General features: G+C 49.0%; 1 protein-coding gene and 1 long non-coding RNA gene across 3 annotated transcripts in view; one reads left to right on the forward strand and one right to left on the reverse strand.

Annotated features, from left to right (window-relative positions):
• The window catches only part of LOC122164574, a 66,525-nt gene that overhangs the window by 25,750 nt on the left and 24,234 nt on the right, over positions 1-16,541 (forward strand). The window lies entirely within an intron of this gene.
• On the reverse strand, positions 3,475-7,733 carry LOC122164573 (pancreatic secretory trypsin inhibitor-like). 2 transcript variants are annotated; one of them, XM_042826685.1, is made up of 4 exons: positions 7,596-7,733; positions 6,105-6,145; positions 5,386-5,498; positions 3,475-3,632 (listed from the first exon to the last, which is right to left on the reverse strand). In XM_042826685.1, exons 1-4 carry the CDS (start codon positions 7,648-7,650, stop codon positions 3,557-3,559), a joined length of 285 nt encoding a protein of 94 aa, XP_042682619.1. In that variant the 5' UTR covers positions 7,651-7,733; the 3' UTR covers positions 3,475-3,556. The 2 variants fall into 2 exon arrangements, with proteins under 2 accessions (XP_042682619.1, XP_042682620.1); XM_042826686.1 differs by lacking the exons at positions 6,105-6,145; positions 7,596-7,733 and adding an exon at positions 5,919-6,098.

The raw sequence follows: 16,541 nt of genomic DNA on the forward strand, positions 1-16,541 counted from the left end.
TCTGAGGCAGGAATTATCTTTAAAAGGAGTTGAGTTGGGGTGGAAAGCTTGTGCCAGAAGTGGGACCAGAAAATGCTTGTTTGCTTCTGTATATGCAGATGTGAATGACTTTTCCTAATGACTTTTGGGGAAGTAGTAGTAGTAGTGCTTTGCTTTCCCAGTGCTGGGAGCTTTTTATCAATCCAGATTAGGAAGGAACAGCAGGAATAATGGGACGTTTCCTGACTGAGCCACGTTATCTTTAATCTTTCAAACAATCTTTTCAGGGAAAGACCTTGCCCTTGAACTCTGTTGTAGTTTACCTGCTGTGCTCATCTCTTTTGTGCATCCCATAGGCAAAACTCTCAGGCATGTTGGTGGCTGCCGCTGAGCACTGAAACTTCTGGGCAATGGCTGTGGAATAGGGTAGTAGGGTTAAGGTCTGCAGCCAGGGGGGAGCTGCTGGTGCAGCTGTTCTACTCCATGGTGCAACATTCCAATCCTGTCTGAGCACTGGGGCATTCAGAAATGCTTTCAGCTTAATAGAAACTGCAGTGAAGCCGTGGCTGTTTAGTGTCTGGCTGGGTCTGGGGCAGCTCATTCTATCTTGTTTTACATCAGGTGTTTGTGTCATCTTACTACTGCTTGTCCCCTGCATTCCAGCCAGTACCTGGCCCTTGGGATCATACTCCTGGGCTTCAGCACCATCTGTGCCTGTGAGGACATTGGTAGGGGACATAGGGAGCACCCTCCTTCTGCAGGGCAGGCTGTTGTTCCCCTTCCCCAGCATGGATGCTGATTTCAGGAAAGAGGGCTGCTAGGGATCTCTGATTCATGTATCACTTCTTGGTTCCTGAGAGTGACATTTGCAGCCTGCAAGCTGGACACTTGCACTAGCCTGAAGTCTTTGTGGCTTTGGGCTGCATTAGCACCATCTGCCAGAAAAAGAGAGCTTCCAGCACCCACCAGCGATGTGAGCATCATCACACCAGAATGTGCAGGGAAGGACATGACTTCTGGTTTTCTGGTGGTGGTATTCCTTCACACAACTAGTCACGTGCTTACGTTTTTGGAAAAGACCTGTACTCCAGCCCACTTCCTTCTCAACCTCTGCAAAGAGGAACCTCCTCTCGCCAGCTTTCCAAAATGGGTTCAATGCGGCTCCCTGAAAGAAAACATCTCCTGGAGTGGCACACATCCTGCAGAGTGCCCCTGGCAGCTGCAGCAGGGACAAGAGGGGTGTTTTCAGAACAGAAAAGCAAACTGATGTTGGAAACTTGTTAAAATAGAAGTCTTTATATGGGGGAAGGCTGCAGTGCGTGAAGACTGTGCCTATGCTGCCTCTTTCCAACAGAAATATTTGGAAGCTACCAAAATTCCAGGGTTTCTGCTCAGCTGAAGCGTTGTGTCTTTAAAATTCCTCATTGCTGTTCTAATCTTGACTTAGCAGTTTGTTATCTTGACATTATAAAGTCAAATGCCATCAATGATAGGAATAAGTATTTCCCTGTGGAGCATTATCAGAGTCGATGTGGGGAGGGTTTCCTTAGCTGGATTTCTCCAAAATTTCTGCTGGCAGAAAAGTCTAAGTTGTAAGAAACCAATCAGCAAATGCTGCCCAGGGCTGTCTGTCCCTGGCTGCCTGGTCATTGTCACTGTCACCTCCCTGAGGCTGCTCCCAAGCCTGCTTTGGAGGTACTGACCAGTCTATGACACTGTATTGAAGGACTCCCACCCCAATATCAAGGCCTGATGGAGGTTTGTTTACACCAAAACTGGGATGTGGGCTGAAGGTGGTCCCTTCTGGGAGCCTGCCACCAGGTCTGCCCGTTGTGCAGGGTGGCCCTTTGGTCCTCTGTTACTGCTCGTTGATCTCAAGCCTGAAATGGATCTTGCTGTGAAATGGACGTGACTGACATTTCACAGAAATCCTGGTCCTTGTCAGAACAGCGCCTGGGGAGATGCAACGCTGCTCAGCCATCTGGCCAATATCACCCCTATTTTGTGAGCTCGGACAGCACCTCGCTCCATCAACAAATGCTCTTGGCTAATACTGGGTGGTGCTTCCCAGAACAGACATGAACAGGAAAGATATTTTTCTCAGCATTAGTTGGCCTCAGCGCAGCCTCAGTGGTGCTGTCTGGGTGGAAGGAACCAATCTGGACCACTAAGCTGGATTTGACCATGCCACAAAGTCCAGGTGCAGTGAGTGAGCAACATGGGGCCCAGGCTGCCTTCCTACCCCCCGGCTGCAGAGCTCTAAGGTAAATGCTGTGCTCCAACCCTCATGATGCAGCAGAATTAGAAATATCCCAGTTCAGGGAGGTACACTTCCAGTATCCCCTTTGAGCAAAGGCATAGATGCAGTATGCACTCCTGAGTGCATTTGAGGCTTCCTCCTTCAGTGCATTAATTTTACATAGGTGCAAAGTGAGCCGTTTTTCATCTCTCCCTTGACCGCAGACTTGCTGGCAGACCTGGGAAGACGTGGTTTGCTGTCCCCCCACCCCCCGGCTGCATCTGGCTGCAGCTGTCATTTCAAGTGAGTGCTGGAGCTTTCTTCTCAGCCTGATCATGCACTTTTTTTTTAATGCATCAGCCACCGCTTCAAAGAAGAGAACTCGTAAGGACGTAAAGAGGACTTAAGCAGCTGTTTCTAACCAAACTGAATTTCAAGATTTGCGAAGAACAAAGCATTTGATTTGCTCAAAAGACAACCAGACATCTGTTCAAGGGCTATGATTCGCGAGGAACGCCAAGATGCTCCAGCCCATAACGAGCCCTGCCGGTACTCTGTGGCCGCCGGGCCGGAGGACGCGCACCGGACCGGATCCCCGCCGGGCTGCGGGACCCGCCGGGCTGTGCCGGTTCGCCGTGCCCGCTCCCGGGGCTGCCCCGACCTCCAGCTGCGGCCCCGGTCCGGCTCCGCGGAGCAACAGCGGCCTCCAGCGCCCAAACCTCCTACCTCCGCATCCCGGCCCCGTCCTCGCAGCAGCTCCTGCTCACGGGGTGCCAGCCCTGGGGGCAGCAGCGGGGCCACGGTAGAAAAAGCCTTTTTTCTTTCTTTCTCTTTAACCCCCTGGAAAAATTGCGGACTGATCGTCTTTCTCGGGCACCGAGTGGCCGTGGCCCTCAGGGCCAGTGCTCCATTGCGCTGCATGGAGAAGGCAGATCTGCGACCACCGAGGGGACCTATTGGTCCTCTTGTCCTGGCAGAGCCCTGGAGTGAGGGCTTTGATGCCTTGCTTTTAGCAAACGTCACTCAAAGTTATGAGGATGCTTAAAATATCCCCTATGGGAAGTTTAGGAAAATGGGATTCTTTATGCTATAGGGAGACTCCTTGTTCTTAGGAATGACCTGGACTTTCCCCCTGGGGCTCCATCAGTACTCTGTGTGGGTGTTACCAAAGTTCCCCACGTTTTTCAGGAAGGTATTTTTAAGTGCTGGGGAAAAGGGTGTGTTGTGTGTAAGAGAAATCCCAGAGTGAGCAGTTGTCATGCTTCCAGTTTATTTGGAGTTTGTAGAGGTGATGAATACCTTCATGCCATCTTCTCTATCACAGCTGTGCCTTTAATTTCAAGCAGTTCTGGAGCGTGGAGAGGGCTCTTGGCACTTTCCCCTGTTCTTTATGCGCACGTTAGTGTGCCTTTGCCTGGAAGAGAGGTTAAAAGTGCCAGAGGATGCCTTTAAGTCCCTGACTCAAAAAGCCTGGCTCAGGGGATGAGGATAGAAGTAAAAATACTGCTTAATTCTTCCTTTAAGCATTACATTTAAGTAAGCCCACATACTCTTGACAGAGAGTTCAGGGTTATCAGGGGCATAGGCTAATACTAATTAACCAATAAGCAGAGAGCTGGCACTTCCCACTGCCTCCGGGCAGAACAGTTCACCTCCTTGCTGCAGGACTAATGTCAGTCACTTCCAATGCCTTCCAATGCCTGGCTGGAGATGCTGAAGGTCGTAACTCTATTTGTGTGAATTTTTTGCAGACAAATGTCTGCCACTTTGCTTGGATTGGGCCTGCTCCCAGCCTCCCATGTGCCTGCTTCTGTATCAAAAATAAGGAAAATATTTTTGGTACCCCTCACTTTCCCCCCCGTGACCATGGAGATCCCCATCCCCACCAAAGCTGTGCTCTGCACCAAGGAGACGTGGAGCCCTTGATGTTGCATTGCTCCCTGCTCACATGGCTTCGAAGCCTTCCTCACTCTCCTGGTTTCTGGCCAAGGCCTTAACGATGTTGTGTCTGACGAACCTCCCACCCCCATCTGCTGCACAATGCAGCCGGCAGCTGGTGCTGGGCTGCTGGCTTCCAGCATGGTCATTATGGCCGTGCCGTGTCATTAACTGCAGTGCCTTCATTTGGAGATCCTGCTCGGCACCTCTCTGCCCTACTGCATTTTCTTTAAGTGTAAAAGAACAGAATATGGAGCTGGAGCCTGAGTTAATGAAGGACAGGGGCCAGCCAGACCGACAGTTCTCATCCAGGCTCTTTGCTGATCTGGATTCTGTTCCTTGTTATTGCAGCTGACAGTGCTCTAAAAAAAAACCAGAATTCAGCTCCACAGCTCCATTTATCAAGGGACTGGAATCTGAGCTCCTGTTGGAGATGTCTTTGCTGATGGCAAGTGAGTGTGGTCACCCCAAACCCAGCAGGGAAAGCTAGTGTGAAGCTCCCTTAGCCTCGCAGACTGCAGCACTTGCTTATGGAACAGGCTCGCTCTTCCCAACAGAGATTTTCAAGTACTTAATAGCATTGAGTTGGAAGTAATTCCCTCACTTGTCTGCTATGGAGCACTTGCAATATATAAATATACTCAGAATTACCTAGGGCCCAAGATAGATGAAATGAATCAAGTCTTGCCAGACACTTCACTGGCTTTTGGTCCCGGCCTTCTGCAATCTGGCACCAGCACAGATTAAATAAAGGCTTATTCTTAAAAATATCCACAGCAAATTGTAACCTTTCAGATGCAGAGAAGACAGAAAGCAGAGCTCAGCTGTAAAGTGCTGGTGTGAAAAGCGGAGTATTTCCTCCACCCCAACAAATGCTTCTCTGCCTGCATGTGAAATCCGGGCAGGCTTTGCAGGTTTTGCCATTTGTCTGAGCTTCTGGACAGCCTCCAGCACAGCCTGGGCCACGGCACAGCTCAGCAGCTGCAGGTGTGGGGAGATGTTGGCCATTTGATCGCGGTGTGTGGGCAGATGGGCACAGCCTGCAGCCCTATTTCACAGCAGGAGCCCACATGCTCTGAGCAGCGTCGGCGGGAGGCCAGATGTGTGCCAGATGTGCTGGGCTCGCTGCCCATGCTCCACCCAGCTGCATGCAGACAGCCTGCTGTCTAGGAAATCCCGGTGTCATCATCTGTGTGGTATTTAGGCTTTGAGCAGGCCTGGATACTCACATGTTCTGAACGCACAGCAAGCACTCGTTGCCATACAGGACATCATCTGTGCCACAGATGGGGTCAAAGTTCTTTGTGCAACCTTTCCCTATGTCGTAATTGCCACATGCTGCCTGGAGACAGGAAAGAGAAATTCTGAGAATGTAAAACATGCTTTCACTTTACCACAGATGCTCTGCGTTCCCAGCAATGTGCATGTTTTGTATGTCTTGATAACCCATCCCAGCTTGCTTAGCACTCTGCTATGAGCTGACAGGAACTGTGTCATCATCCCTTGGCAGTTGAACTCCACCTGGCACTCCTGCACACCTACGGCAGTGCCAACACAGAGCAAATAATGCTCCATGGGCAGTGTCTGATCATGTTATCCCCAGTTTTTACTTTCTATGGCCACAAGAATACCTGCCCTCACACTTAGAAGCTGAAGAATAATGGGAGCTTTGGTCTTCTCTTGGCAGGTAACAGCAACATTCAGCTCTTTGTTAACAGTTTCCCTTTGCTGACTGTGGGAAAATGCAAAGGAAGACCAGTACCATCCCTGGGATTTGGCTGTGGTGCAGCAGGTGGAAGGAGGTTTTTAGGCACCAGCATGCGCTCCCAGCCCAGCTGCTCATGTTACTTCGCTGTATGTAGCAAGAGTAGAGCCTCAGTGCACGGATTAGTGCTCACTCCCCAAAGTTGTCCATATCCTGGTGCTACAAAGAAACAGGAGCCTTCACCTCTGTTCCTTGGCCAGCAGTTCCGCCAGGCTCAGTATTGCCTAGAGAAAGTGTGAAGAGAGAAAAGACACCTTAGCATCTTCCTCACTCAAGTTAGCTTCTAGGGGTCCCAACAAAATGCTTCAGCCTGAGGACTGTGTGTCTTCACTCTGAGAGCTCTGGCCTTTCAAAGGCCCAACAAATAATTCCCTCCTTTGCATCTGTCCCATTTTACTTCTTTCCCTCAGCAGAAAGCGCACAATGGTGCAATTGCTTTCAAGGCCAGATGTGTACCCTGTGACTTTCCATGCTGTTTGTTCCAGCTGTCAGGGAGCAAAGGTAGCTTTTGTTATCTCTTATAACACGTTCATGGATAAATGAGAAACTTCTGTTGGTGCTGGACTGCTCCTGGAGTAAATCCGGGGTGAATTTTCTGGTGTCAGTGGTTTTGAACCACAAGGAAACAGAGCAAAAGGCAACTTGGTCTCTACTAGGAGGAGAAATGCTAGACCCTGAGGTCTTGCACTAAAGCTGGTGGGAGCAAGCTGTGATTTTGTTGGCCTTTTCCATGGAGAAGCTGGCCCTGAGCTGATGGCTGGGATGCTGTGGGTGGAACGACACAGTGGGTTGTTTTGAAAAACAGCCTGAATCTATCTGGCAGAAAGGAGTACTGGGCAGATGGCTTTGGGTTGCCTATAGATCCAGAACTCATCTACTCAAAGCATTTAGACTGCATCATCATCACCAGTCAGTGTGGCCCAATAGCAGTGGGTCTGTAGGGTGAAGTGGTTTGTTGCTGAGGATCTGGTAAGTCACACTTCTGTGCTTGAGGGGTTTTACTCTGAATGAGCACCAGTGCAGTCCCAGGAGCTGTGGATCTGTACATGCTTGGTTCATATAAAAGGAGGCCATGTTTTGTGCTCAAACTGTTCTGCAATGGCAACCACAGCACAAAAAAATAGGATGATGGGCTGGCTTCAGAAGCATTGGGAATGAACTTGCTAATGCAGAAATCCCTGGTGAGCGGGACCTGGAGAGCAGCAACAACTCGTGTTCTCATCCCTCTGCACCATATGGAATTTTGAAAACACAGTTGGCTTAAACATTGACTTTGGAAACAAGAACTGCATTTTCCCTTCTATAGACTTGTTTCCTGTCTTCCTGGTTTTACTTCTTTACAACTAGAATAACACCTATTTATTCTAAAACAATTGCACCATCCTAGGAATCACCAGCTCCCACCAAATTCCAACCCCATGGGAAGAGTGTCAGCCCAGCAGCTCTGCTCACTGGGAGTCAAGCACCTTTAAAACTTCTCTAGGCTTGCTTGCAGACACTGCTTTAGTGCCTGCTGACATTGCAGCACTCTCTGGGGAGCACTGCTGCTCACTGCCCAGCAGCAAGGCCGCAGCACAGCTGGCCTGTTCCCAGGCTTGCCTTCCCACGCAGCAGGCTTGGAGCTGGAGCAGGGAGAGGAAATGAAATGGCTCCTAAGCAAAATGTTGCACTCACCTTGGGTGAAACCAATTGCTAGGAAGAGGAGCAGGAAAACAGCACTTGTTTTCATGGTCAAGGTGATGCTCGACTGGAGACAGCAAAGAGGAAACAGAGGACACTGCTCTGGATCACTGAGATGCCATCTCCAGCCACCTGTGCAGAGACCTTTATACTTTCCCATCGCTGGCACCACCCTCCATGGCCAGCTCCACCCCACAGTGTCATGACGGCGACTGTGAAAGTACAGGGACAACAACAGGTGGCAAATGGCACAAGGATCAGAGCCTCCCAGAGCCAGTGGTGGTCACAATCCTTATCAATAACAAGGGCTGGAGCCACATCCTGTGCATGGGGCTGCAGGGAAGAAATGACGCTGTACAAGAGCCAGGCTGGAGAAATGGTCAGAAAAGCAAGGGAACACCCACATGAACCGGACTCCCCTTTCCACGAGTGTGCAGCTTTGCTGACCAGCTCTGCCACTCGCAGGGCTCACAGCCGTCACAGTAACGGGTTCTGCCTGGACAGATGGAGGCGGCAGCAGGAACCGCTGCTGGAGGGCAGAGAGCCCGCATGTGCCTCAGGCTTCCTGCGGCTGCACGTGTAGAGCTGTGATTCTGCCTGCCCCTCTCTCTGGTCGCAGGCTGAACTGAGCTGGCCGGGTCGGGTGCTGCTCCCTGCCCCTCTTCCTGGCTGCGGGCTCCAGTGAGCCCTGGGGATCTCCTGCATTTACTCCTGCAGTGGTGCGCTGCATACAGTGGATCAGTCCCTAGGGTATTAAAAGGATTAATTAATGTTTCTAAAGCACTTTGATATCTCAGCCATAAATCACTGGAGAAGTGCAAAGCAAATTATTACTAATGGGGGCTTATGACTCAAAGACAGATTTTTAATTAGCTGAGCAGAAAAAGTCAATGCCAAGAGCAATTCAAGGAGCTGTTTGTGAGACAGAAATCTCGGCTCAGGCTGCTGCCCTGCTGTCCAAGGGAGACCCCAATCCAAATGCAGCCCTGGAGGATGCTTCACTTGCCAAAAACGTGCCCTGTGAGAGTGCTTACACAGAGATGGAGACTTTTCCTGCTCTCACTTAGGTTTCCCTCTGCTCTCCCAAGGACCATTTTCTGTAAGAACTACTCTGGATGGCATTTTGCATTTCATTAATGGATTACTTAAAGCTGGCGTTGGCTGTGACCCCCTCAGCTTCTGTGAGCAGCCAGGTTGGGTGCTTGGTGAATCTCTGCGAGCAGGCAGAAGCCCTTTGGGTGCTGGGATAAAGTATTACTCTCTGAGGAGTGAGATATGGCCATTTGTTGGAGATGAAAGACATTCATTTCAGTCCAGCACTGTCTCTTTTGTTCCTCCAGTAAAGCAGACAGTGCCAATAGGTGCTTTGGTGTCACTTCCCAAAGCTGGAAAAAGACTTACTAAGGGTGTTTATGGTTATGGCAGGCCAACTGGGGATAAAATTTTCCTCTTCAGTCTTTAACATATGTAAATAGAGCAGTGCTGAAAAGAGTTTCTCTGATTATCCTTGTTTGGGATGTGCCCACTCACAGTAAAACATGTTTGCACATTTTCCAGTTTAGAGAATCTCACTGTAGCCAGGAAATGTGATAGTTTTGATTGTCCAGAAAAAGAAATATCTTTCCTCAGATTCCTTGGAAACATTCAGGCACATTTCCAAACTTGAGTTTGGTGGGTAAATCCTCGGTGTTTACAAAAGTTGATCTGCAAATGAGAACTGTTGGTTCCTGGAACACTGCAGGTATGTATGATGCTGTAGTTTTCATCTTTCCTTCCTCTGCAAGGCAGATGCATCAAAGCAGGGACCATCTGCCTCCTGGACGCTTCTCATCCTCTGATTGCTTAAGCTCATGTTGGATTTGCAGTGACTTAACTTCATGTTAATGACCCTTCCCAGAGCTGTTTGAGATTAAGTGTTTTGCTACTGAAATGTGTAGAACAAACTCCACATCATGCAAGACAACGAGCTGAACTTGGTTATTCTACAACAAACGGAGCCAAACCAACTGATTCAGGGGCAGCAGCCTCTGTCAAATGGAGGACAACATAGGCTGCTAATGCTGCTGCACTCAAGCACGAGGTTTTTAATGCAATTTCTCTGTTAGCAATTGCCCTTCTTTCCCAAACGCCTCTACTGACACCTGTATGTTTGTAAGATGCCTTCAAAATGTGGGATTTCAGGGCTTGTCTGATTGACATATATTCTACATCTCTCTGGAAAACCAAACAGAATTGCTCAGGGCTGATTTGAGCAGGGAGGGATGAAAAAGAGCTGTTAGCTGCTATGGCGCTGGGTGCTCCTGGTAGAGGGAGCAGGGAGGTGTCTTCAGCAGTGTGGGCTTTCTTGGGATGTGTCACCTTGTCAGAGCAGTGTGTTCCTCCAAACACATCAGCTGGAGGAGTAGAGAAAAATGAGTCAGGCATGCGGTGTGACTTGCTGAGCACAGCCCCCAGCATGGGGAAATGGGGAGGACAGGCAAGCTCCAAGGAGGGGCTGGAGTGGGGCAGTCACCATGTTGGATGCTGGCTACCATAGGCACTGTGGAACAGAGGAGCTCTGCAAACCCTTTTGCTGGAATGTCCAGGCTTCCTGAAAGCTCTTCTAGGGACAGCTGGGGAAGTAGTGATGGATACTCTGAGCCATCAGGTCTGCCTGTGGGTAAATCAGCAGGAAGAGATCATCCCCCTTTTGCAGGTGGGATATCTGCACCACCTTTTGGCCAAATCAAAGCAATTTTCAAGTGGTTTTTTTTTTTTTTTTTGTTTTTTTTTTTTTAATGCAATATAATGTTGCAAATGAATGAAAAATTACTTTGAAGAGGAACAAAAATTTGGGAGCCCACCTACCTCCTTGGGATGGCCCATCCATGACAAGCTGGAGGAGAACTTGTTTCATCAGAGCTGGAAATGTCCTGTTGATAAAGGTTTGATCTACTGAGAAAAACCACCAGTGCCCTGGGGAATTGCAACAGAGTCATGAGTCAAAAGCTTTCCAAGATCACAAACCAGGTCCGGATGATTATGAATCAGAGTTTAGAAACTGCAAATGGTTTTTACCCCCTTGAAAAGAAAAGCATTTACTAACAGACTCATTCGGGGTGGCTCACATTTTCCAGACTTCCTCTGAAGCTGACAGAGGGAATGGGCTGAAGCAAAAGCAGAGCTGCTCTTGCAGTGCGGGTGCCTGGGAACAGGGAGGTAAAAGGTTATGATGGCAGAGCTTGATGTGAGATGAGTGGAGGCTGGAGAAAGGCTGGTGCAGATGGGAACCCAAGAGGTGTGACAAGAGAAACTTCCCAAGATGGCCAAAGCTCTCATGGATCCAGTTCCCTAAAGCTCTGTTATCTGACCAGTTTGCCAGGACTGGAGCTTGCAGGCCTAAGCTTTGCAGCACAGAGATCTTGCCTGTGATATACAGTTTGGGTTTGGAAGCAGCTGGTGAACACAGGGCAGGTGAGCAACCCTTGGGGCATGCCCGTGGAGGGGAGAAGGACGTGGTGCACATGGAGAAGTGTGGAAGATGCCTGGAGGAAAACTGAGGGTGTGACTGGTTGCCATTGGGCACAAAGGAAAGAAGTAAATCACTTTGCATCAGCAAGGTGAGGGTTAGCTGCTGTGCAGTGATCAGCTGCTCTTGTATCCTGAGGATGCTGCTCAAACATGACTTTTCCTGGAAAAAAAAACACACCACAAACAAAAGCAAACATAATAACCAATATCATAATTTGGCTATTTTTTAATCCATAGCGATTCTGTCTTGGATTCTTTGCCATTTAAAGCTCAACAGAAAAAAACCAGAAAACTGTTTTGTTGCTCTGATATTGAGCACTCTGACAGTTTGGGAAGCAGGATCCTGTGACTGGCTGGTGTGAAAATATTGCTTATTTTCTCCAGCCGTAGGAGACTCTTTGGAGCCCAGAACAGTACATCAATTTGTTTTCTCCTTTTTCCTGAATTGAAGTGCTGTCCCTGGGGCTTTTGATTTCGGGGGAGGAGGCTGAACATAGCCACAGGCAAGAATTAGCAAATGATCATTTCTACTTTTACCAAAGCTTCTGTTTGTTACCCTTCAGCAAGGGCAGCGCAGCCATGATAACAACCTTTGGAAATCTGCAGGCATCGGCGGTTTCGCCTGCGGATGGGTATTGCTGACAACAGTGTCTGAAAACAAAGGCATCGCATAAATCATAGCTTGGGTTGTTCAGAAGAGGCCGTGCCTGAATGCCAATCAAATGCTTCCTGAGGAGGATGGATGTGACGGGGACAGGCGATGTGTTAGTGAGGATTACTGAGCTGAAATTGCCTGGGTTGCAGTTGCACAACTCCCTGGTGTGGTGGCAAGCCCCCAGCCCAGCTCCTGGCCCATTTGCCTGTGTTCTCCCACAGCTGCAGTGATACCAAACAGCACTCAGTCCCCAGAACCTTTCCCCTCAGCTGCTGTGGCTTTACTGGTTGAGGGCACGTGGCTGGAGGAATAGCTCTGAGCTACAGTCACTCCTTCTCACAGCAGTGGCTTCAGGGCACTGCCCCTTGCAGACATGGTCCCTGCTCATCCCTGCAGTGATCCTGGGCAGAGGGCAGCACTAGTTGCTGGTGCTCCTCAGCTTGACTCCTGGCCTATGGGCAGTGGGAGTGTGTGGGGTCAGACCCCCAGCAGCTGCACCACGGAGTTCTGCTCTTCTCACTTTCCTTGGCAATTTTGAGGAAATGGCACAATTTTCCCACTCTTACAGAAAATGCCAAAAGCAAAGAATTCCTTTATAAAATTGCTTTTTTATTAAACCCTTTCTGCCTCCCGCCTCCACATTCAACTGCCCCTATGACTGCCAGGGCAATCCAGGGCAGAGCCATTAAGTGCTGTGCTCAGTAATTGGATGAACGCAGTTTTCAATCTCCTCCAGAAAGAGACTCCACTTTTCTCTGAACTAAGAGCAGTTCCCTGCCCACTCCTTCTTTCTCACAGCTGAAGGAGATGTGAGGGTTTGGCACCTTCCTCTAAAGGTTATGGACTCCTGGAGGATGATCTGTCCTGCTCTGACCCCAGGACTGATCTGACCCAGCACCACATGTGCATTATCCAGGGCTGGATCTTGCTCAGTGGTGGGTGAAGAAGTGGTCAGGTCATGGGGATAAGATGGAACCAGAGCCCTCCAGGAGCTGTACAGCAGAAGGGCACATGGTGATGGAGACAAATCACAACAAGGGTCACCCCAACCCTACTCCCCATCCTTTGAGAGGTTCATAACCCAACTGAAGGAAGAAACGCTTTCTATGGAATGTTTCAAAAGGCAGCAGAGAGGCAAAGCCGTTCCTTCTGTGGTCCTTAATTAACCTGATGTTGCCAAGTCCAGTGTTTTTTTTTAGGCTGCTCTCAGTGGAGGTCTGAAATGCAGAACATTTTCACATTTCTTACTTTTTTTTTTTTTAATTTCATGAAAACATTATGTCCAAGTTCTTGTTCAGTTTTTAGACTCCTTTCTGTTACTTTGGAATCCAACTGATAAACAAATGAACAAAAAATTGCAAATGACATTCATCAGAGCCCCAGAATTATTTGGCATTTCTGATTATTCCTGTGGGTTCCATTGGCAGAGCACACAGCTATTGCTCCCCAGCCCAGGACTCAGGAAAACACGATTGTACTTCTGATCTCCATGAAATATGGGGCTCAAAGAGGCTGAAGCTCTTAGGTCTGTTTTGGCACTGTTTTGGACAATTAGAGAGGCCAAGGTTTTCCAGCAGAGAGCTCTCAGCCTCTGAGAAATATGGGGAAAACTAGCTATTGAAAAATAGAAGGATGCTATTGAAAAATAGAAGGATGCAGAAAGGAAGGGAAAAGTAATTCAGACTATGAAACGTGGCTTTCATTTCTGGCAGCATTTCTTCTTGTGAGCCCTGGAGAGATTTTAAAATGAGAAGAACAGTTTTTCTGCAGTCTGATATAAATGAAATTTTTGGAGGAAAAGGAAAAAGTAATGGATGTGGATTCGAGCTGGTGATGCTGTTTCTGTTGCTGGACTCTGATCTTGAACATGTCAAAAAAGGGAGAGGAGACCTTGGCGGAAGTTGGAAATGCTGCTCCTGTTTCCAGAGTTGGCTTTTCCTCGAAACCTCACTGCTATGAAGCACCATGAGACACATGGCGTGTTATTTCAGGAGTTCATTTATAAATTTGGATCAAATTCATGACAAGCTTTTACCCTGCCAGCATCTAGTGCTATCTCAGGTTGCCGTTGCGGCAATAAATCTGCATTTATCATCGTATTGATTGTTCCTATCTGCTATCTGGTGAGGGTAAGCAATGCTCCCGGATCCCTGCAGTGCCACACACAGGAGTGAAACCTCCCCAAAGCCGATAAACGTTGGTTAAACACCGATAAACCTCAGCAACCCGCTGCTGACCCTTGGGTTGGGCTGAGGTTTGGTAAGGCCCAATTAATGCTTGCTGCACTTCTTAATGACTGCTTAAGCTCGAAGACAGAAGTTGAAAGATGAAGGCAGTTAAAATGAGGTGCTCTGGGCTTTTGCTGATGGCTTTTGCTTATTGTCCCTCCAAAAGCATGCTTTGTTTGGAGTGCCACGAGACCCAGTTTGGGGTCCCAGCTGGCAGTGGAAGGGCTTGGCGATGGGGTGCTGGGGTTTGAGAGCAGCCTGGCCATGAAAGCGACGTCATGGCTCAGTGTGCTTTCAGCTCTGGTCAACGGCCTTGATTAAAGAAGGATTTTGTCTTTGATTTAGGCAGCCTTTGAACATAGTGCCTAAACATTTCCTTTCAATCAAGGGCTTCCCTTTGATTTCTGCATGTAGTCAGCTCCCTGTGTCCCTTGGTGAGCTTTCCACTTGAATCACTTCCTAATAAATGTGACATTACATTTGATGCCCAGCATGTTTGCAGCCCAGCCTTGGGAGCATCAGGGATATGCAGAACACTCCTTTAGCTCTGGTAGAGGAGATGAACTAACCCACTGCTGAACCTCCTTTCCCAAGCAGCTTTCAACTTGGGTTTTTTTCCTCTACACAAGGAAGAGGCTGCCAAAGCCTGTGGCTGCTGCCTGCTTTCCCTTCTTCTCCTTATTTATCTCTGCCAGGATCCTCTTCATTTCTTTCTGTTTCTTCAGCTTCTGGACGCCCTTGGCTCATAGCTTCACACCTCCCTTAGCAAGAAACTTGGTTTCCCTGTGCAAAGCCAGCTGAGTTTCCCATGCTATGCTTCCAGAGTAAATACTTGGAGAAGCTGGAGAAGAAACCCATCCCTTTTCTGAGCTGAAGGCAGCCCCACTGCTGCTTGGGGCAGCTCTCCTTCAGTGATGCTGAGGCAGTGATGCTGGGCACACTGTCCTGCATGCGTTTATCTGAGGTAACCCTGAGCATTGTGCTCCACTCTTCCGATGCAGCTGAACAGAGCTGCGGAGCTGAGCACCCAGAGTGTCACCTGGGGGGGGGTTGGACACCACAAGCAAGGGGCTGTGGAGCAGCAGGGAGGATGCACAGCTGCCCATGCCCCTCAGCCTGACCAGCTCTCCAGTTTGCTCAGTGGATGTACTGTATGTCTGTTGTACCCAACACTCACCCTTTCCAAGTCTGTATGAGGGACTACTCCTAGTCTAGTCTCCTCTTCCTGCTGCTGGTGAGCAGGCATTAGATGGGCTATAACACATGGCAAGTCCTGCCATGCTGCCCAGGAGCCTTGGTGCTTGCAACGCAGTATGTCCCTCGATCTCAGATGTGGCGAGCCACTGCCACAGGGCAGCATCACCTCATGTCACAGCTGTGTCCTTTCCTATGTAGGATGGGATGCTCATGCACAGCGAGCACCAATGGCACACATACATCAGGCATGAGCTGCCCTGTGTCAGTGCAACGTCACAGGAGGGACTGAGACAAGACATGGAAGATATATTGTCTGCAAGCGGTGTGAGGACCAGCAGCCTCTGCTTCTAGCAGTTCCAAATGGAGCATGTTGTGCCCTTTGTGCCACACACTGGCCAAGGGAGGTTCAGATTGGGTATTAGGAAAAATTTATTCTCAGAAGGAGTGATAATGCATCAGAACAAGCTGCCTGGAGAGGTGTTCAAGAAATGTGGAGGTGTGGCACTGAGGGACATGGTTTGAGGGCGTGGAGGGGATAGGTTGATTATTGGACAAGGTGATCTCAGAAGTCTTTTCCAACCTTAACAATTCTATGATTCTTGCACTGATGAGAGCATCCCTCTGGACACTGTATCACACAACCATTGGGATATCAGTGTCCTCTCCCTGCTGTGGACTTGGGAGCCTTCAACCCCTTCCACATGTATGGAGCTTGGTCTTGGGAGGACAAATCCAACTGCAATCTCTGGCTTCCACATGGGATGAGATGGGATGGGATAAACGGGGTGGGATGGGTGGGCAAAAGGAGTGCTGGCAGGAAGGCTTCTCGCTGGAGGGGCACTGCTCAGGGTGCAGGTCACGTTTCCACTCGATACAGAGGAAGCTGAAATAAAAGATCTGGTTGGTGCTTCTCCCATACCAGAAGGAGAACAGCTGCTCAACACTGTTAGCGTTAAAAGCCCTCAATTAGGAGGAATGCTGAGGGACAGCACAGGAAGCCAGAAATAGCTGAAAGAACTACTGCGAGGTGCTGTGACAAGGGGTGCCACCCCTTCCTGCCCAGAGATGGACCCCTGGTCAGGCTGTCAGGAGAGTCCTGTAGGCATAGTAAAATAAGGGGAATTTGGCTTCACATTCAAATGCTCTGCTCTGTTTTCCCATAGATGCTATGAAACTTTTTTTTTTTTTTTTTTAATTACACAGAGACAACCAATTTTTCACCTTGGAAATAAAAAGCCTCTGACATCACCTGCTGCTTATCTCACTGCAGTGACACGTCGTTTCTTTCCAGGCCTAAAGAGCACAACCCTGACTCCAATTGCAGCTTAATTGCTATCAATCCTGTTAATT

The sequence above is a fragment of the Centrocercus urophasianus genome, unplaced genomic scaffold, assembly GCF_019232065.1.
Source record: "Centrocercus urophasianus isolate 14NV4802_14NV808 unplaced genomic scaffold, USGS_Curo_1.0 seq_26, whole genome shotgun sequence".
Classification (NCBI taxonomy): domain Eukaryota; kingdom Metazoa; phylum Chordata; class Aves; order Galliformes; family Phasianidae; genus Centrocercus; species Centrocercus urophasianus.